General features: G+C 38.8%; 1 protein-coding gene across 2 annotated transcripts; it reads right to left on the reverse strand.

The window, feature by feature from the left end:
* Positions 1-706: 706 nt before the first annotated feature.
* On the reverse strand, positions 707-20,641 carry CD274 (CD274 molecule). 2 transcript variants are annotated; one of them, XM_056106929.1, is made up of 8 exons: positions 20,328-20,641; positions 19,463-19,528; positions 16,033-16,374; positions 9,263-9,547; positions 6,611-6,712; positions 5,844-5,900; positions 4,236-4,295; positions 707-2,080 (listed from the first exon to the last, which is right to left on the reverse strand). In XM_056106929.1, exons 1-8 carry the CDS (start codon positions 20,335-20,337, stop codon positions 2,058-2,060), a joined length of 945 nt encoding a protein of 314 aa, XP_055962904.1. In that variant the 5' UTR covers positions 20,338-20,641; the 3' UTR covers positions 707-2,057. The 2 variants fall into 2 exon arrangements, with proteins under 2 accessions (XP_055962904.1, XP_055962905.1); XM_056106930.1 differs by lacking the exon at positions 5,844-5,900.
* Positions 20,642-21,758: the final 1,117 nt, after the last annotated feature.

Raw genomic sequence — 21,758 nt, forward strand, 5'->3', positions numbered from 1 at the left:
GTAATGAGATTTAAAGACGACCGCTGGACTAGAGCTGTTACCAACTGGATTCCACGGGACGTCAAATGAGCACGTGGCCGCCCACCTACCAGATGGTCAGACTTCTTCATCAAGATCATGAACGATCGGTTTGAGGCTCTTCGTGTTCCTAGAACGAACAGGCACCATTGGGCTACACTAGCACGCGACAGGGACAAATGGAGACGTTACTGGTGCCCGCTCGAGCAAATCGACAACTAACGGGAAGTTAAGTGATTAAGTGATTAAGTGAACTTTCCTAATTTGAAAGACCTTCAAATAAATGTGCTTTTCTGTCCCTCACTCAGAACTTTATTTGAATGACACAGTTTTGACATAATATTTTCTTCGTATTGTCCTCAAAGAAACTACTGAATGAGAGGAAATAAAAATTTTGAATAAAATCCTTTAGACATAAGATCTTTTGATACTTTCTGTCATGCAATACTTAAACATATGCTATGTAACAGAAGTTATAAACAAAAGAACTGGGGTGGTAATTGGCAAGATTTCAGTAAATGCCTCTACTGACATGTTAACCTAGAAGCAGTTTTACAAAATACACAGAAAACAAGAACACGGACATGCTGACATACTTGAGGAAGAAAATAAATAGGTATGTTTTTATTAAGTTAATTCAGACATATTAATTACACTCAAATGTCAAATTATATATCAGCTTTGCCTGTTATTTACAATGAACACAAAACAAAGGAATAAAGTGCTTTATAAATCTAATACCACGAGAACGTGTTAAGACAGAATCGGAGGATACAATGGAGTTGTATCTCATACTAATAAGAGATACTACCACACAAACAGGGACTTTATACAAATGAACAAATAATAAAAATTGTAGTAGGAATGCTGTGGGATAGTCTATTTCTTTAACCTGGACATGTAGTAAAGCAAAGATTTTCCTTGTCATTGATCCACATAAATGATCAAGAAGAAAGAATACCCAGACTTCCTAAGAAGGCAGCTGAGTCTCACTTGGAAAATAAAATCATAAGAAATCAGTGTAGTGATGTGATCTGGTGAGGTTCAGGACTTCAAGCATAGCTCATTGAGAATCTACAATGAAGGTGCTCCAATGAAGTTTCCAAATAGAACATGTAATTTGCAAATGCAATATCAAAATCACATTTATATTCTGAGGTATGAGATTAAGATTATTTAAGTCAACAAAAGCATCAGAGGTAATAATAGGTAATATTAATATGATTTATAGGGTATTAAATAGGCAATATCCTACAAACATCTATGGCTTGTACTCTGTATTTCCTATGTACTGCTATTTACAGAGGGTACCAAACACCCTACAAATATTTTGCATTTTGCCTGGCAAGCTCCCCATGACGTATTCGATATGCCAAACACAGTAACAACAAAGTCTCCAATGGAGACGTTACTGGGCCCGCTCGAGCAAATCGATGATCAACGGGAGGTCCTTTACTGGGTATACACAAATCATTATGCTGAAAGTAGAGTGAAGGAATGTTAAATTCTACTACAGTGCATCTTCCAAAGAAATCATTCACAACCACACACACAGCAAGATCCTATAGTCTCAAAATAAATAGAAATAATTCCTATTCAAATACTGTTGCAACACTGAACTCTCAATCACACAGAAGACAAACTAAGACATTAAATGAAGGGAATGTGAGCACTTCTTCAGAAACTGAGCATTAAATCAGGAAATCTCAACCTGTTTGTCTAAGATACGTGCTGGACAATTTGCATGGAAGCTCATTTTTCAAAATTGTTCTTTCTCCAGTGTATATGTACCAACAAGACTCCTGATTATCTTGAAGGACCAAGGAGTCCTTCTGGTGAGTCTTTCTACTTCTTTCTCTGTTCTCTTCCTTTTCTTTTCCAGGTGGTACTATTTTCAGAAGCTAGAATTTCATTCTGAGTTCTACATCATCTGCCGCCTGCCGGTCCACTGCTTTCCGATGGTCGGTCGTGCTCAGCCCTGATGAGCTCAAATCACAGGCTGAAAGTCCCTATTTTAAGATCAGAAGCTCCAATGCTGACTATGTCTCTTCAAATTGTGTATCTGCAAAACAAGGAAAATTTTTAAAAAGGAGGAAAATCTGGAACAATAGTAAAGCAGTTTGGGCACTTGCTTTACGCACCACCAACCTGGATCCCTGGCATCCCATAGAGTCCACTGACCCTGCCACCCTGCCAGGAGTGGTCCCTGACTACAGAGCAAGGAATAAGCCCTGCCAGCACAACTAGTTAAATAAATACAAATTTATTTATTGTATTTAAACACACACACACACACACACATACATATATATATACACAAAACTTGCTCTAGGACGAAGTTTCATAAAAAAAAAAACTTTTAAAAAAAAAACAGGCAGATCTTCTGTTACCATGGAGAAATATCAAGGTAAAGTTTAGAGCAATTGTGAACCATTTGAAAGGCATCTGGATGGATTCCTGGGATAAAAATCTAAACTTGATATAAATTAATCTGAATTTTAATAAACTTTCATGAGCCATCTAAAAAAACATAATCCCTGCTTGCTTTGCTTCAAAAAAAAGATGGTATCTGGAAAGTGATAAAACTATATATTAATTCTATGCAGAAGGGAGTCTGGAAAAAATTAACAAAATGCAGACACATAACATATTTGCAAGATGATATAGTGCATTTTTATTTACTTTGGTATTTTTGGCCACACTCGGCAATGATCAGGGCTTACTGCTAGGTCTGCACTCAGGATTTACTCCTGCAGTGCTCAGGGGACTGCACGAAATGCTAAGGATTGAAACTGGATGGCTCATGTGCAAGGCAAGTGCCCAACCCATTGTGCTATCTCTCCAGCCCCTGATACAATAAATTTTTAATAAGCAAAAAAGCATTGTATTTATATCCAATTATCTTTATATGAGTGAATGACCAATTATACTGGTTTGCCCTAAGAATGTCCTGGTTTCTGATGTAAGAGCCTTATGTCCTGAGAAATCCCTTAGTTCTGTGCAAATAAGGATGATTGGTCACCCAGAGAAGAGCCAGACAAAATTCACTAATTAGCTTTACAGTACAAGTGAGTGACATGGACCACATAACAAAACTCCCTGAAGTTGTCCAAGCCAATTAGACTACTTAACTTGGATCCTTCACTAAGCCAATGATGGCTGGAGGGATCATTCGGGATGAGAGATGTGTGCTGAAAGGAAATAAAGGACCAAACACAATGACCTCTCAGCATCTATATTGCAAACCATAATGCCCCAAAGTAGAGAGAGAGTATGGGGGAAATTATCTGCCATAGAGGCAGGGGAAGGATTGGAGTGTGGTGGTGGGGGGAATACTGGGGACATTGGTGGTGGAAAATGTGCACTGGTGGAGGGATGGTGTTTAATCATTGTATGACTGAAACTCAAATATGAAAGCTTTGTAACTGTATCTCACAGTGATTCAATTAAAAAAAGTTGGGTCCTCATAAACTTTGGCTTCTACTTATATTTTTTTAAATTAGAAATTTTAATATCACTTTATTCTTAGTTCAATCAGCTAATGCAAGATTTTTCTGACATTTTGTAAGTGTAAACATTTTTGGCAAAACAGATTTAAATGAACACGTTAAGAGTAAAAAGTTTTTATTTTATCAAACCAGTGTACCCTAAATTCCAATTTTTTGTTAGTAGTGTGTTTGGGGGCAATTCCTTCACCACAGCAGTTTCCTCGCAGTTTATATGATCTTATTGAACTTTTGTTTCCCCACAAAATAGAGAAAATCTGAAAATCCTAGCATGTATCTCTTTGGTTTTGGTGGGAGGTGGCGGAGAAAATTAAATGAGGAATGTGGTAATTAACACAGTGCCTAATTGTTGCTCAAATTTCCCCTCCCCCATCTCAAATTGTCCTTTGATATCAATTGATTTAGTGCCCTGTTGAGGAAGATATTAAGATGAAGACATAAAAAATCTAGCAGGGACAAGCTTCTTCTCTCCTCCGCCACCCAGATCCTTCCCCCAGAGCTGCTCACCATTCTGCTCCCAGGGACTGGTTCTAAATCTCAGACAAAAGGAGTTCTTAGAATTAGGAGGCTTGAAGAGCCCGTAGCTCCTATAGCCAAAAATGGTTAAAATGAAGAAATCTAATAGCTGACAGATTTTCCTCGCTATTACTTTAACTTTTTCCTTATCATGCATTTACTTTCCAACTCCCTGGTGTCCGATAATGTACTTACCATTTTGGGTCTTTGAGTTCACGTCTGGGTTGCAACAGTTTTCTACATCAGTCATTCTCACTTAAAAGCAAAATGGAAAAAAATAAGATTTTTTTTCATATAACAGAACGACATTATACACAGTGACTCAAGTTTAAATTCCAGGTTTCAGTTCATTCTCCACCCTGGAGACTGGCCCATATCTCACCCTCATAGGGCTTTTCCTCCCCTGGAGATAGATGCCTGTTCTTTTCTCTCTCTCTCTCTCTCTCTCTCTCTCTCTCTCTCTCTCTTTCTCTATCTTTCTCTCCTTTCACTATCTTTTCTCTCTAAGTAAATTTCTCTAAATAAAACTAATTTACTACACTTAAAACAACTCAAGTTTTTCAGGAGCTGGAGAGATAGCACAGTGTGTAGGGCGTTTGACTTGCATGCGGCCAACCCGGGCACGATTCCCAGCATCCCATATGGTCTCCTGAGAACTCCCAGGAGTAATTCCGAGTGCATGAGCCAGGAGTAACCCCTGTGCATTGCTAGGTGTGACCCCAAAACCAAAAAAAACACCAAAAAAAACCTTAAGTTTTTTGATCTCTTGTTAAGTCCAGTAGACTTCCAGTAGACAGTTTATTTCAACAGTTTAAAATACAGACTTATTATTATTTATTATTATCATTATTATTATTATTAAAGATTTGTGATTTATAAAGTTATTGACAGTTGAGTTTTAGGCATATAATATTTCAACCAGTCCCACCACCAGTGTCACCGTCCCTCTACCAGTGTTTCCATATTCCCTTACCACCCCAATTCTCATCCCATCCCCACCTGTCAATTTGACAGGTACATTTTAAAGTTTCAGTGGCTCTATTAGAGCTCATGTTTTCAGTTCTGTTTAGCCTATAAAATACAGGTTTTTGTTCTAGATTATCTCTAGGAATATATACTTTTATTTTACATCATCCCCTCAGTAATGGGCTACTTCTATATTTGTGATACATTATTAGACATTGTTTTCTAGCCATTCCTATTAACAATGAATTATTTTTTGCAGTGAAAGATCCAACTTGCAAGTTGCAATAGTCACCTCCTTGGACAAATGAACACACATCTTACCATTCTTACTGAAACTTGATTTTTATTTTCTGGCTAACTCCCTTGGTTTTCGTAATTTATTTAGTTCTTAGAAACAGCTGACCTCTAACCCCTCAGTTTTACCACTTTCCTACCCTCTTAAGGGACTGTAAGGGAACTTCTCAACAACAGATAAATACCCTTCTACTTCTACTTCTACTTGTCATCAGATAATCCTACATACATATCATCAAGAATCCACTGGTATATTTTGCATAATATTGAAGAAATGGTCATTCTGAATCAGAAAATGGGAGGAAATTATTTGAATAGATTCATTTCCTGAATTTTAACTGTTACCAGGGAAAATAGATTAACAACATGAAAATATTTATAAGATTATATGAGTCAGAAATTTTGCAAAATAATCTATGGCAAATATCAGAGTTTCTCCAGTGGAAACTGTTTTTTTTATCATTTATGGCACCTAGACACCACTTTAAATAGTATTAATAGGGGCCAGAGAGATAGCATAGGAGGTAATTGCATGCAGCTGACCTTCAGTTCCATCCCTGATACCACATATGGTCCTCTGGTTACTGCTAGTAGTGGTCCCTGAGAGAGAACAGAGCCAGGAGAAATCCCTGAGCACCATTGGAGATAGTCCCCAAACTAATAAGTAAATAAATTAGTACAACTAATGCAAGAATTAACTTCAATATAAGTCATTTTAAGCTTTTCTCTCCTGTAAATCTGTATTTACTTGTATTATTGAGAAAAAGTATGATACTGATCTTCAACTTCCATACACATCCATTCTCCTATCATACACACCGTATGCTAGATTTTCACCCAGAAAACCCACCCAGCTTCACTATAATTGCTGTTGAACCACAAAATGTCTTTGCGCCACCTTACAAAGACAAATCAGGGTTCCTTGAAGTCACTCACAATCTAACTCTGAGTCCCTAGGAAATGCTGCACGTGCACTATTGGTGGTACTGCAAAACAGCAACACCAACCACACTACAGCAAGAGGAGCAACACAGACACAGCTCCATGTAGATACAGCTGCAGAGCAAAACTTACTTTTCATAACTGAAAGTTGACCCCAAAAGCAGCTAACGGGAAAGCTGCATTTTATAAATCAGTGTGTTTGCATTGCTAGCTGGCATTCTGACTGGGCAACTTCTTTCCTTTACTGTGGGTCTGTCTTGCATGTTACATGAGATTCAACATCCCTGGCTCTGCCCATTACCTGCCATTGTGACACTTGCATACTTTGCCCCCATCCCCAACGGAGACCACTGCATGAAAGAAAATACCATTTGTCTTTAGACAGATGATTGCCATGGCTACAAGGAGCAACACGACAGCTCCCAGACATATCCAGCGAGCTCTCTGATGTTCTAAAATCACAAGTGGTTCTGAAAAACACAAGAAAAAAATTATACTAAGGATAAAATATTGACCGAAATGAGTCAAGAGTTTAATCTACTTTAAAATTTAACTTACAGAATTTTAAGCTAATTTTGGTCATGGGGGAATGGCATAAGGAGGGAGAATCCTCTTGATACTTGACCTGGTTATCTGGACCTGTAATTTCAATGCTTACACCTGGCTATGTGATGCTCTTCAGGTCCAGTGGTGGGCTGTGGGCTTTTGAGTTAATTTTCTTAAAAACTGTTTTGAGCAGGGGTTGGAATGTACAGCACAATGGGTTTGCATGTTGCCAACCTGGGTTCAATTCCCAATATCCTAAATGCTCCCCCAAGCACTGCAGAAGCAATTCCTGAGTGCAGAGCCAGGAGTAATCCCTGCATCACTAGGTGTGCCCCACTCAAAAAAATAGAGTTATTGAGCAGTGAGTGGCTGGAATGGAGTGATATCTCTTTTCTGGAAATGTGAGCAGCAGGATAAAGAAGTCCAGCCTTCAAAACAGATTGACTTGGATCAGAAAGAAGGGATAGATACAGAATGATCTCCCTCATATGTGGAACTTAAAAATAGACAGCAAGTAGCAACAAAGGGCCAAAGGCAATGCAACAGGGGGACTGATACACACAACTGTGTTGTAGAGGGGTGTTGGGGTCCTTGGGGCAGGGAGGTGGATATGCTGGTTAAGGTTGTAGTACTGGGATTATGTGCACAGGAAACCATCACAAACAGAACTGCAATCACAGAATCTCAATCAATAAGTTAAAAACAAACAAAAAACACCCCCAAAGCAGACTGACTTGGAGTTAGTCTGCTTCTATTCACAAGCTTAGATATTTTCAAGAAGTTCTTTAACCGACCTAAAAAATGAAAACAATGATAAACTGTGAGACTAATGTTTGTACTTAGCACAGTAGCACTCAGAGTGTTCAATGCTAAATGGCAGCTTTGATGATTTCACTTTCTTTTACATTCTTCATTACAGACACTAGTAACCTCCTAGTGTCTCCTAGCAAAGATGAAACAAGGCAAACCCACACTGCCCCTGAACTTTCTTTACCTCTCTATATCTGTAATCATGATTAGAAACTAGTGTTTGCTCTTTTTTTCTTCCTTTGCAGTTGAGCAAATACTCTTGTCATGGTCACTGTCACTGTCACTGTCGTCCTGTTGTTCATCGATTTGCTCAAGCGGGCACCAGTAATGTCTCACAACAAATTGTTAGACTTGCTGTTACTGTTTTTGGCACATTGAATACGTCATAGGTAGCTTGCCAGGCTTTCCCATGCGGGCAAGATACTCCAGCCCTTGTCATGGTACTTCTAGTAAATCTATGATCCCTTTCAAAAAGAAGAGGAAATTGCTCAGTGATGGCTAACTCCCACCACTAGTCACTAATCTCCAACTACCTAGTTTAAGTTTTTAAAGACTCATAAGCAGTGTGCCTTTATCCAGTAACTTACAGAGCCTGTTCATAACCATTTTCTTTGAAACTCAAACAATTTTGATCAGTTAGACATGTTAGGTGTTTTAAAAGCATCTCTAGGTCACAGATGATAAAATAGACTGAGAAGCTGGGTGAATTATCCTAGGTCTTCCCATAAGTAAAGGTAAAGGTAAAGGTAAAGGCCCTCCCGTTGATCGTCGATTTGCTCGAGCGGGCCCAGTAACGGTCTCCATTGGAGACTTTGTTGTTACTGTGTCTGGCATATCGAATACTCTCGGTAGCTTGCCGGGCTCTCCGAGAGGGGCGTATGACTAAAACCCAATCATGAAAAACTCTGTACTTGTGTATCTCACTGTGATTCAATTAAAAAAGAAAAAAAAATTTTCAATGGCAGAAATCCTCTAAAGTGCCTCTTACAGAAGTAACTGAGGTACCAATAAGGGCTTCTTATTATGTTTCTAAACTTTTGGGGCTTGCTTTGTTAACAGAATAATTCTAGATTTTCTTTTTCTATTCTTTGACTTATCTCACTTTCTCTAAATGTTTCTAAGGCTCTCATCAGACTCCATATGTCACTAGTCAATTCTGTGAGGAAGTGAGACAAAGGAGAAATAGCTGAATCTGTGTAAGTGAGAGTGTCAGATCATTTCACGCACAACATAAGACATGGCTGAATGGGCATGAGGAAACAGGATGCATTCTCTAAAAATACTTCATCATTCATTTTGTTTATTTTTATTTTTTTTTATTTTTGGGTCACACCTGGCAATGCACGGGGGTTACTCCTGGCTCTGCACTCAGGAATCACTCCTGGCAGTGCTCAGGGGACCATATGGGATGCTGGGAATCGAATCTGGGTCAGCCGTGTGCAAAGCAAATGCCCTACCCACTGTGCTATTGCTCCAGCCCCGTTTATTTTATTTTTAAATACACACAGCTTGTGGTGGTCAAGGTCAAGTGCACGTGCAGCAGCAGGAGAGACTGGTATATGATGCTGGAGATTGAATTTAGGGTCTTGCAATTACTTGGCATTGTTTTACCACTGAGCCATCTCCTTAGCCCCAGGGACATTTTGAGACATTAAGAATATTACCTGGGATGACCAATTCAGCTGTTCTGTTTTCCTCATCTGGTGAACTCCGAAAAGTGCAGTAGAAAATGTCATTGGCTGTTGCATTGATTCTCAGAATGCTGGTCACATTGAGAAGCTTCTCTTCCCTTTTAGAACTGGTGATGGTTGTTTCGCCACTCAAGACCCTGTGGTCACTGCTTGTCCAGAAAACTTCAGCTTCAGGATAACCCTCAGCCTGACACATTAGCTCATATTCAGAGGTAACCGGATCCCTCGAAATTTGTTGGTTGATTTCACGGTATGGAGCTAGGTCATGAGCAAAAACAAATCAAGAATTTTCTTCATTTAACATAAAACTAGACACATGGCTCGGTGTTGCATACATCAGAAAGATTATCAATCCAGGCTGATTCTCAGAAAATCAGTTTAATGTTCAATGATTCAATGATGAGAACCTGTGCTAGTTCCAGTTCAATAATTCTATTTATACTTGCACCGAATTTGGCTCAAAGGAAATCTAACTATAAAATCACACTGCTACTTTTAGTTGTATGAAAGTAAATTTATAGATTAATTTCAAGAGAATTGCTATCTTCAAACCAGTCTTTCTAGCAAAATATAAAATAGATATGCTCCCTACTCACATCTTTGTATGTTTCTCAGTAAAATTATACAGGTTTTACATAAGGTTAACCCATTACATACAAAATTTATTCTTAAATATTTTTGATACTGTAAATGATCTACAAAAATATTCCAGTTAGCTACTATTACTGGCTTTACATTATTTAATAGATAGAAAAACAGATTTTTATGTACTATCCACATTTTCAACTCTAAGTCGATTATGAGAAACTTAGAATGAATATAGTGCAATGTCATTGTACAAATAAATACATGTGCCCAGAGCAATAGTACAAGTTGGTAGTTTGCTTTGCACAGGGCCCACCTGGGTTAGATACCTGGCATCCTATAATGTCCCCTGAGCACCATCAGGAGTAATTACTGAGTGCAAAGCCAGGAGTAAGTCATGAGCACAGCTGAATGTGGCCCCAAACAAAAACAAAACAAAACCCCAAATAAATACATGTTCCTGGATAATAACTTTTAAAAAATTAAATACATTTTTCTTTTGGAAGTTTAGTTTTTTTTAAAGTTAGAAGGAATATATAGAATTTCAGTTAGCTGTTGTCCAATTCCCCCTTGTTGACATCTTATATTGTTACTATGGTATAGCTATCAAAACTAAGGAGACAATATTAGTACAATTACATTAACTAAATTTTATACCTGGCTAAATTTCAATTCTAACTAGTTTTACCCTGATGTCCTTTTTACCCTATCCCAGGATCTTCCTTGTTCCAGAACACCACATTCTGATACTTATTTATGATGCTGGGAGGGTAGGAGTGTGGTGCTGAAAACTGAGCAGGGTCTAGCACATTCAAGACAGAAGCATCAGCCCTTTGGAGCTATCTCAAATGGCTTATACTTTTAATACTTATTTTCTAAACTTCTAAAATACTAGCTATTTTAATAAATAATTTAAATATTATACTCAAGGTAGAAAATTAATTAAATTTAAATCAATACTGTTGGCTTAAGATCAAAAGTACTCAGTATTCCAGTAGATAATTCAGTGCATTTTATGGCTTAAGACCATGACACCTATTTATCCACTACAAGATTGTTGACAGGTTATTATTTGGTATAAGTTTTTATCCACTAGTGATCCCCTTAGAGTCAATTTTCTAATACTTTACCAAGACATAACAATGGCTTTATTATACGCTGCACTCAGATATTTAATACAAAATATCTAGGTTCAAACAAAACAAATAATACTATGATGTTTTTGTGTCCTAAATCTGGGGAAAGTGTAGAACTGCACATAATTAAAATTAAAAAATCATGAATAATGGTTTTTGTAAGACTTCAATCTTTTATCTGTTGTGCTTTAAAAATTTGGGAAAGAAATCCACTGGTGGCTCAGTGGACAAGGTGCTGCCTTGCCTCACTGTCTTGGGTACCTGACACTACTTCACGTCACTCATTGCACTGCAACACTGCGACAACAACAAAGGTAAGGCAGGGTAGAGGAAAATAATCTGCCGATTCTATTTCATGAAATAACATGAACATGGGCTGGAGCGATAGCACAGCGGGTAGGGCGTTTTCCTTGCAAGAGGCCAACATGACCGACCCGAATTCAATTCCCCTGCCCCTCTCGGAGAGCCCGGCAAGCTACCGAGAGTATCTTGCCCACAAGGCAGAGCCTGGAAAGCTATCTGTGACGTATTCAATATGTCAAACACAGTAACAACAAGTCTCACGATGGAGATATTACTGGGCCCGCTCGAGAAAATCGATGAACAACGGGAGGACAATGACGTGACAGTGACAGTGAACAGGACCATAACAGAATCTAGTTCATATAACACACAGTTGAATTTAAAATATGAGACCTAAAATCACAATTAACAATAAAGTATTAAAGAAAAATGATTAGCTTTTCTTTAGCCTTCAATGATCATTTTTAATAAAACAGAACAAAGGAGAATGTTTTTTCATGTCTATAATATGTATAAATGTGGTATAATGATAATTGTTTATACTGGTAGAATTAAAAATGTATTAAGTTAAAGGTTCTAAATTGGCGATGTTCCACTTTTCATCTTTTAAAAATATAAATTTCTTATAACAGTAAAGAATCTTAAATTAATATGTGTGCATATATATATGTTAGCTATAGGGAATATACTTATAGTCATACTGTTATAAGGAATTTACTTTTTTAATTCAAGGCAATATGTCAACCCTAGTCATTCAAGAAGAAGAAGAAATACTGTATTTTTTTCTTCTTTTTTGTTTTTGGGCCTCACCTGGCTATGCTCAGGCCTTACTCCTACTCTGTGTTTTGGGTCTCTTGGCAGTGCCCAGGAGCCAATATACAGTGCCAGGGAGCAAACCAGGGGTCAACCTGAGTACAAGGCAAGCACCTTATCCCTATACTATCTCTCTGCCCTCTACAGCAGTTTTGAAACCAATGCATAACCCTATATACTGCAGAGAAACGAAAGACTCGCAGAAAAACATCATTGTCTTCAAAGCACCGACTTCAGAACTAGGCTGCTTGAGTTTAGAACCTGATTTCACTGCTTAATAAGTGAGTGAACTTGGGCAAATACTTTATTTCTTTGAACTCAATTTTCCTATTCATAAAATGATATATAACTACTCTACGTATCATTGAACCTAAGATGTCATCTATTAAAAACACAGTTGGCATTCAGTGACAGTAAAATGAGAAAAAGATATATCTTAGATATAATAAAGTCATTACTCAATATTGTCATTTGAAGATTAAGTGAGCAAGTATAGGCTAAGAATTCTAGATAGTACCTGGTATAGAAGTATAACATAAGTAATAGTTATTACTATATTACTCCTAGAGCTCCTCCTCCATCTCCTCTTGTTACCATGGTATTCTTTAGGAAGTATTGACAGTTCCTATAAATACTCTTTGAAACAGATTTTCACACACCAAAGCTATTCATATTTTAAAATTTCAGGCTTAAGGAACTATTTCATTCATTTATTCAAGTGCTTTCTTTGTGATCTTGTTTTACAACTACTTTACAATTTGCTATGCCCTAAGGCTAAGGACATAGCAATGAATAAACTGACCAAACCCTTGCCTTTGAAAAACATATATTCTAGAAAGAGGATAGAGACAATAAACAAAGTAGGTAAATTTATATGTTGCATTACATGATAAATTTGGTAGGGATAAATGTTACTGAGAAAAACAGAGCTGGTTGGTGTATTTGAAGAAAAGATGGGTTTGGTGGGGGAAATGAAAGCAATTAATCCTTGTTCCATATAAACAAATTAGCTTAATCAGGATAGATATGCAATATTTTATGGCATTTTTTTTTCCAGTTGCCTAATACAAATTAAAATCTTAAAAGTATATAGGGGTATATACTTTTCCTGATATTAGATATGACTGCCTTCCCGTTGTTCATCAATTTGCTCGAGCGGGCCCAGTAACGTCTCCATTGTGAGACTTCTTGTTACTGTGTTTGGCATATTGAATACTCTTGGTAGCTTGCCAGGCTCTCCAAGAGGGGCGGAGGAATCGAACCCGGCTTGGCCGGGCTGGCTGCGCGCAAGGCAAATGTCCTACCACTGTGCTATCACTCCAGCCCCTAAGGTAAAGGTAAAGGCCCTCCCGTTCTTCATCGATTTGCTCGAGCGGGCCCAGTAATGTCTCCATTGGAGATTTTGTTGTTACTGTGTTTGGCATATCGAATACATCACAGGTGGCTTGCCAGGCTCTGCTGTGTGGGCGAGATACTCTCGGCAGCTTGCCGGGCTCTCCGAGAGGGGCGGAGGAAAAAATATTTTCAACTGAAATTTGGGTACCTGAGAATCTTGTATTAAATTAAATGCAAAAGATAAAATAAAACCCTAAGTGATGTTATTGAGTTAAATCCAAAACTAAACTCTTTCAAATTTCAGTTTTGAAATGCTTCATCTTTAAAATCCCATGGTGAGTAAAACCCCTAGGGGAGTTGTGTTACCATATGTCTGCAGTGATGGGAAGAGAAGACTAGAGGGAAATCATTTGCATATGGTGACTCAGGGGTTCTACTTCCTCCTGCATTCCTCTGTAAAGTGCAGGGTAGTGGTGGAGGGAAATTGGGGGTGGATATAATTCTACTCAACACCCAAAATCTTTTCATGCAAATGACAGCAAGCTAAATTGAGACTAGGCCACCAATGTAGTCATTTATAGTACAAAATGAAATGGCAAAACAAAGCCAACCCACACATCTAAGTGGACATTGTCTTGTTAGAGCTGCCTGCTTGAAAACACATTAGTGCTCTAGATTTTTGTTTCTTCAAAGGAACTTGCATAGGCTCAAGGCACATTACAGATCCCAGATGACCTGGAAAAACATCCCTTTTCACAACTCATGGATAGCGTGCTTCCTGTCTTCTAGAAGAGAACTTTCTGGAAACAGAAATTTATCATCTATATTCCCTTCTGACTGCCAGGCATACGCTCTTCTTCCTAATCCCAGATCCCAGATCCAACAACACTTGCCATTCATAGGGTTAAGGCTTCATAATTTCTTAGTGTTTGAAACATATTAGGTGTCTAGTATTGATAAATTCGGTAGGGATAAATGAAGAAAAGTTGAAAATCCCAACTTGAAATCCCATCACATCTCATAAACCTTTCATGACTATCAATCCTCTAGAGAAGCTTAAATGGTAAAATGTAATTAAAATTAAATTTATTTCACTAGTGTCATTTTCTTCACAACAGTTGCATTATTTGAATTAGAAGCACATTAATGAGCCATAAAATGTTGTATTTCTCATTTCTATATGATTTGAAATTTATAATGATCTGTTACCCCCTTATGATAAATGTGAACTTTTCTACTTATTGACTTTCAGTCTGATGGTGGTAGGCAATGATAAGGCCAAGGGGTAACAATTTAATTTAATCTCAGTTATTTATTTGAAAATAATCATTAAATAAAGAGGCAGGCATATATTCTGAAAATTATGATTAGAGACAGCAAACTCACCTCAAGGTCAAAAAGTAACTCAACAGACTATGGAAGGGGGTCTTAATAATAGGAGTGCCATTGTGGGAAATATATGTACAGATGATTCTTTTGGGAGGGATTTGGAAGTTTGAATTAGCTAGACTTCCCTGGAATCCTTTTAACTTTCAGTCCTATGAAACTTAACAGTGAAAGTAGAGGTGGTTAGCTAAGGTGTTTTCCTTTATTTAGCTAGTTATCATCCAAAAACTTTGACTCCAGATGACCTGATGACATATTTGTGGGTCAGAACCCAGAAATTGTAATTCACAGTTCCTCTTCTATACTTCAAGTAAACAATGGTATAGATTTTCAAGATGAATACATACACAGTAACATAACTGTACCAGTGTTTCTCAACTGAACATATGGCCTTCTGTCAGTGTCAGTCCCAGGATATTCCAAGGAAACCACAAGTGAAAGTTGCATAAGTGGGGTGGGGGTGGGGGTGAACACACTAGACTCGGGGGTGGACACAGTAGACTAGGGCCAACTGGTAGGACAGATGTATAAGAGGAAAGAAACAAGGTTGGAAATGGTTGAGAAAAACTGGTCTATACCAACTCTGAGAATTGTTTCCTATATGCTTGATATGATTAAGTTTGCCTTTATAGGTTGACTTTAAGTCTTTTAAGGTATAAAACTGATAATGGGTTTGTTTTAAGTATTTGTTTGGGTTTGACACAGAGACATTCAAAGGAAGAAAAATGCTAGCAGATCTAACAAAAATTTTTAAAAAATTGAATTTGAATAAAAATAATTCCTGAAGAATGGTTATTATCTTTGCATTCCATTTCATGAAAGATGGTGGTTAAGTGGGGGAGGCAAAAATTAATTTTATGCCTCCCATAGTATATGAATTATTTGCAACATTATGTATTTTTTGAAAAACAATAAGAAAGTAAAGACTAGGTATTTATTATTAGGAAAAATGAACATACTATGGAATACTTTTATCATTTGTTGCTTTGGATCTCCAAGCATGGTCAAACACGAGGTACTCAATAAATATATGCTTAGGATGAGTATGTGAATGACTGAAGAAACAGTCCTTCCACAGTTCTTTTGGAAAATAAGGTGAGACTGCCAAGAATAAAAATTTCTCAACACTGGAATATGGATCGTACCAGAGTACAGGTGGAACTTTTCCTTTATAATAATTCTTACCGTAGACTTTCAAAGTAATCCGCTTGTAGTCAGCACCGCCATAACTGATCAAGCAGCAATAAACCCCTGCATCCTGCATTTTCACCTCTGTGATCTGAAGTGCAGCCTTTCCCAGAAAGAGCTGGTCTTTTAACAGATGGGCCCTCTGTCTGTAGTTACTATGTTGTACAGTCATGTCTTCCTTCCCATTCATAAACTGAGTAATTTTCTTGCCATCCATTTCCCAGTAGACAATTAATGAAAGCATGTTTAAACGTTCTTTTATAGGGAATTTGCATTCAATTGTCACATTGCTGCCATATTCGACTATATACAGGTCCTTGGTAACTGTAACAGTAAATGCTGAAAAAAGAAAGATGATCAATCATCTTCAGAAGATAGAAAATACCTAAAAAAAAATGCAGAATTAGTGCAGAGTTTAAATACCTTTTATTTGGTTATATATGTGATAAGTATTTTTTCTTTTTCTTTTTTAGGAATGTTTATTGAGACACTGTGATTTATAAATTTGTTCATAATAGAGTTGCTTCAGGTATACAACATTCCAACACCAAACCCACCACCAATGTACCCTTCTCTCCACCTATATCCCCAGGTTCTCTCCTCCCACCACTTTCCCCCCAGGTTACTCCCTTGACAGGCATATAACAAATTTATTTTATATTACTTGGTCCAATAAAACCTAATGGAATGGTGTAGAGAATTATTAGAAATAATTAAGTGATAAGTACGTTTAAGGATTCCCTAAAACTGTATACTTTGTCCAATGGGCTTGAAACATGTTTAGCAATATTCTATATGAGCCTGAAGAATAACAAAATTAGCTAAAAATCTTAATATTCCAAGATAAAAACATACATCGCTTTAAAAATATTATATCATGACGGGCTACTTATAATCAGGGAGACTGTTTCATGTGGATATTCCGAACATGTCCACACTTTGATTGAACACCTGTTTGCCATCTATGTAGCATCAATGGTAGATTCTTGGAGTGCTCTCTTTGTAGCGCTCTATACACTTGGGCAGCTGTCTGGTCAAATGTACAGGGCAAGGGGATTTAAGGAGGGTCTCGGGATAATACTATGAGTGCATTTCCCTGACATTTTCATTGATACTATAATTCTTTGACACCATAATTTCATTGATATTATGTTAATATATGTATATATGTGAAAGAAAGAATCATGGGGCTTTGGCCTGGCCCATTTCGATGCCAGGGTAGCTCACAGTTTGCCCTGGGTCCATTCAGGCCCTCGTCAGGACCCTGCTTTGGGGGTGCTAGGAACTAAGAGCAACTGAGGCTTAAGTTGAGAAAGCAGTTTCCCGGGAGTGAATAATATTCGAAGCCAATTAAATCTCAAGTTACAAAAGCATAATATTAACTGTTTTCCTGTATCTATACAAAAAGGACATTGTTTTAAAGTAAACTATTCAAAAGACATAAGGAGAGGAGAAAGGCAATATTAACTTACAATATAAGTTCAATGTCCTAGAAGGATCTGACCTTACAAGTTAACAGAGTCTGATTAGGGGGAAAAGCTGATTAACTGATTGGGGAAGAGAGCATACAGAAGTGGTTAAAGATAAACAAAGGAATGGGAGTGACCCGAGAGCACTGTGATGGGTGTAACCTAATAAACCTAAGTTTCTTGACGCAAGGGAGAAAGGACAAATCAATTGTTATCCTACACTCAGGCAACCATAAGGGGGTGCCAGGGATTGAAAAAAGTTTTGCTAAAGTTTACCAATTATATTTATCTTCCTTTTTTATTCTCTTAGATTCATTGATGTTTCGTTTTTTTTAATTTTCACTTTTCTGATGTTTTTATTATTTACTTCTTTTTACTAACTTTTGCTTTAATTTCTTCTTTTGGTGGGGAGCACACCTCACAGTGCTCAGGGCTTACTTCCAGCTGTGCTCAGGGACTCTTGTTTCTTTATGAAGGCATATACTGCTTTTAACATATAATGTTATTTCTTTATTTGGTTTAAGTTGATAGTCCATAGTTTTAAGAGGGATGTTTAAATCCCTCATTATTATATTATAGGAACTCTTAATTATACCTTAACATATTTGAATGCTCTTTTATTTGACATGTGCATAATTAAAGTGTAAAATCTGACTGTATTAAGCCCTCGCCACCACCACCAGCAGAGGAACCCAGGTATGTGGGACCTGGGGCTGAGATCTCTAAGCCTGCTCAGATCAGAACTGGACCTCCTCTACCCAGATCCCCCATTTTCCAGTAGCTTGGCATTCACACCCACAAACTGCTCCTGGCGTCATGTAACCCCACCAACGGCCAAGATCCAGAGACTAAAACAAAGCTCCCAGAAGCACGTGGCCGCATTTGTGGCTGTGCGACCTCTTATAGTCTAATCACTGGTGTACCTAAAGCAGCAAGCACACATGTTTGGTTTTAACATGCTTGCTCATATTCTCTTATATACATTCTCTGTCCCTCTCAGAGAGCCCGGCAAGCTACCAAGAGTATCCTGCCTGCATGGCAGAGCCTGGCAAGCTCCCCATGGCATATTTGATATGCCCAAAATGGTAACAATAATGGGTCTCAATCTCCTGACCCTGAAAGAGCCTCCAATATGGAACCGTTGGGAAAGATGAGTAAGGAGAGGCTGCTAAAATCTCAGGGCTGGGATGAATGGAGCGGGCGCCCGCTCGAGCAAATTGATGAACAACGGGGTGACAGTGATACAGTGATATAGTAAATCAAGAAAAATCAGGTAACAGAGTAATGGAGAAGAAGCTTACCTTATTTAAAACAAAAAAGGGCCTGGAGATAGTGCAATGGTTAGGCTGCGGTCAGCAAGCAACTGACCTGGGTTTGTTTCCTAGTACCACATGGTATACTTCAAAGTACTGTCAGGCACAGTCCTGTAGGTCTCCAGCATCACCAGGTGTAGCCTCAGAGGCCCTCAGCACTGCTGGGCTGACTTAGGCACTGCTGATGACCAGCAGCACCCCATTCTGGTATCATCCAAAAACTTTCCTTAAATCCCCATATCTTGTACATTTGACTAGACAACTGCTCTTACCTTGACCACCAGCCTAGTTGACAGAGAATCACCAGTGTGATAATGCTTAAGCCCTCCTAATAATGTTTACCCCTCACCAAACAAACAAAATAATCGAAAGAGGCCAGGTTACTCCTACAGATATTTTCAGTAATTATCCCTGGGAAAGACAGCAAATAAATACAGGGTTGATTTGTTTCTTTAAGTTTATTCATTTCCCCTTTTTCTTTGTTTAAAGATCAGGTTTTCTGGATTATGCTTTTAAAATAAAGAAGGAAAGACTGAATGTCTTTTCTCCAAAATGTACATCAATTTAAAATTGCTGTTTTAGTTTAATTTATGGTTAAATATTAAGATATAGAATTAAATGAAAGGTTTAAATGAAAAACCTTACCTTTCAGTGTATGACAGTAGGCCACTAGTATAAAGATGCTAAATGTTATCATTTCTCTGGAATGACCTAATTATGAAAACACAAAAAGGAAAATGCTTTATTCAATAATTGACTACCTAGCACATGGTAGTTATAATTGAAAGAGCTTCTAATAACCAAGCAATGAATTATTCCCCTGCATGGAATTTAATATCTCAGGACCACATAAAGCCAAATAAAAAAATCGCTATGATAAAAATTTTTTGCAACTAATGACAAGCCCTGAAAAGAAAGCTGCAATACATTTGTAAAGAAGTCAAAAAGGAAATAGTGCACCCAAAATTCTTTTTTTATGGTCACTGTGGTGTTACATATTTGGAAATTCCTAACTGCATTTGGCAAAATTTCAAAGCAAGTACTATCTGACTTTCATATCTCTCACCTTTCTCACCCACATCACCTGAATCTATTGATTCCAACCTTAATTATTCGATTATTCAATAATTATCCAATTATTCAAATATTTCCACATCACTAGATCAGCCATGCCGGTTCTCCCCGGGTGCCATCTATCAAGTCTCCTCTTGGACCAGAGAGGCAGGTAAGGAGCTTGCCTTGTGCAAGTCTCCCTCTACTGGGATTCTGGTTGCAATCCCCACACAACACACTGTTCCTTGAGCACTACCAGGAGGTGATTCCTTGGACCAAGGAAGGAATCACCCCTGAGCACTGGCAGGCGTGCCCCCGAACAGTCTCTTCTGTTCCTCCCTTGATCTTGACCCCAATGCTGAATCCCAGTCCCTCAATAAACCAGTTCGACCGATAGCAGAGGGAGTGAGAAGGAGAAACAAGGGGAGTCAATCAATGTTCGTAAAATGTGAACGACCTGTATTCATTCTTTGGGGGCACAAGATCCTGCTTTCACTTTGTCATTCTGCTTAGGATTCTCCCGAACTGGAGCAACAGTATTCGAGCCACCAGCTGCGTTCTAAGACAAGTCCTGCTCGAGCTCTGGCAGCGGTCCGACCCAGGGCGTGGACGACGGCTACCTAAGCGGGCACGTTTCCCACTCCGCCGCCGCTCCCCCTCCAGCCGCCTCTCTTCCTCCTCCCTGCTGGAATCCGGAGCAAAGATCCGAAATCTGGTAACTGGCGGCGACCGCAGGAAGTCAGTTTAGAATAGGCTGCAGGTCCCTGGTGGCTCGGTGCTCGCGGACGGTGCTTCTGGGACCGTCGGGGCCAGAACGCGCAGAGGCTTTGCAGTGACTGCGGGATACGACAAAAGACCGCGTCGGTTACCTGTGCTGCTGACAGTGACAGGCGAGTGTCTCTTGCGCCCCTTGCCCACCCCTCGATTATCACACCTACTCCCCCTTCTCCTTCCTCCTTCCAAGCACAGGTCTAGAGCCCACCACTCTTAACGTGCCCCGGGAGCCGGCAGAACGGCGGGGAGTCCGGGCAGGACCTTCCTTACCTGCGGGCGGCGCGGACTCCCGGGGCGCAGTGCCCATCGCGGCCACACGTCGGGCAGCCCAGCTAGTGCCCCGCCTACAGCCCCCGCCCCCAGGCCTCTGTGCGTGTGCGAAGTGGCTTTTCCGAAAGTAAAAGTAGGGAAACCAGCAGACCCTGCACGGAAGGAATGAACAGCCGAGATAAATGAAACCAAGGTGAAGCCTAGCTAATAGTTCTAGCTCTTGAGCCGGCTGTCCTGAAAGGTCGTTTCCAGGATAAGCAAACAAATCAGCGTCTTCCCTGTCTGCTGTGTCAACAAAGGCTTAAACAAATCCGAGTCAAAAAATCATCCCCACGCCCCCCCCCCCGTAAAAAAAAAAAAAAAAAGCATCCCATTTGGTTTACCTTCAGACTCCGGAGAGCGTAAATCCAGATACCTAAAATCTGGTTGTTTATGTTTCAGTCCAGAGCTTTTACAAGGTTAGGAAACATCTTGATACAGGTTAGAATTTTGAAGCTCATAGAAAGTAAAGAGACCAGCCCCCGTGGCTTTGGTTTTTATTTTAGAAAGTGGTATCTGCGCTAAAGGTGGATTTTTGTTACTTCCTTAAAGTTCCTCGACGTATGTAACCTGCGAATTCAAACCACGAGTTCAAAAAGAACTTCCCATCTGTGTGAAACCATGGGTTGGGTATCCATCAGCAAAAATCAACCATACTCGTTTTACTCAAACACCCTACCCCCCCCTTTTTTTATTGAATCCCCTTTTTTTTTTTTATTGATACAGAGTTAAAAGCTATTCTTGATTGGGTTTCACATACTTGGTTCTTAACAAAGATCAATTTGAAGTCTAAAAAGTGTTCACA

This window comes from Sorex fumeus, unplaced genomic scaffold, assembly GCF_029834395.1.
Source record: "Sorex fumeus unplaced genomic scaffold, SorFum_2.1 ptg000149l, whole genome shotgun sequence".
Lineage (NCBI taxonomy): Eukaryota > Metazoa > Chordata > Mammalia > Eulipotyphla > Soricidae > Sorex > Sorex fumeus.

Bases quoted from the DNA above. Each gene is read 5' to 3' on its own strand.
- CD274 (XM_056106929.1), bottom strand. The intron at 9,548-16,032 runs GTAAGAATTATT...CTCATGACCTAG, and splicing joins GATTACTTTGAAAGTCTACG to CTCCATACCGTGAAATCAAC. The intron at 4,296-5,843 runs GTCAGCTGCATG...TTTGCTTTTAAG, and splicing joins TATCAGGGATGGAACTGAAG to TGAGAATGACTGATGTAGAA.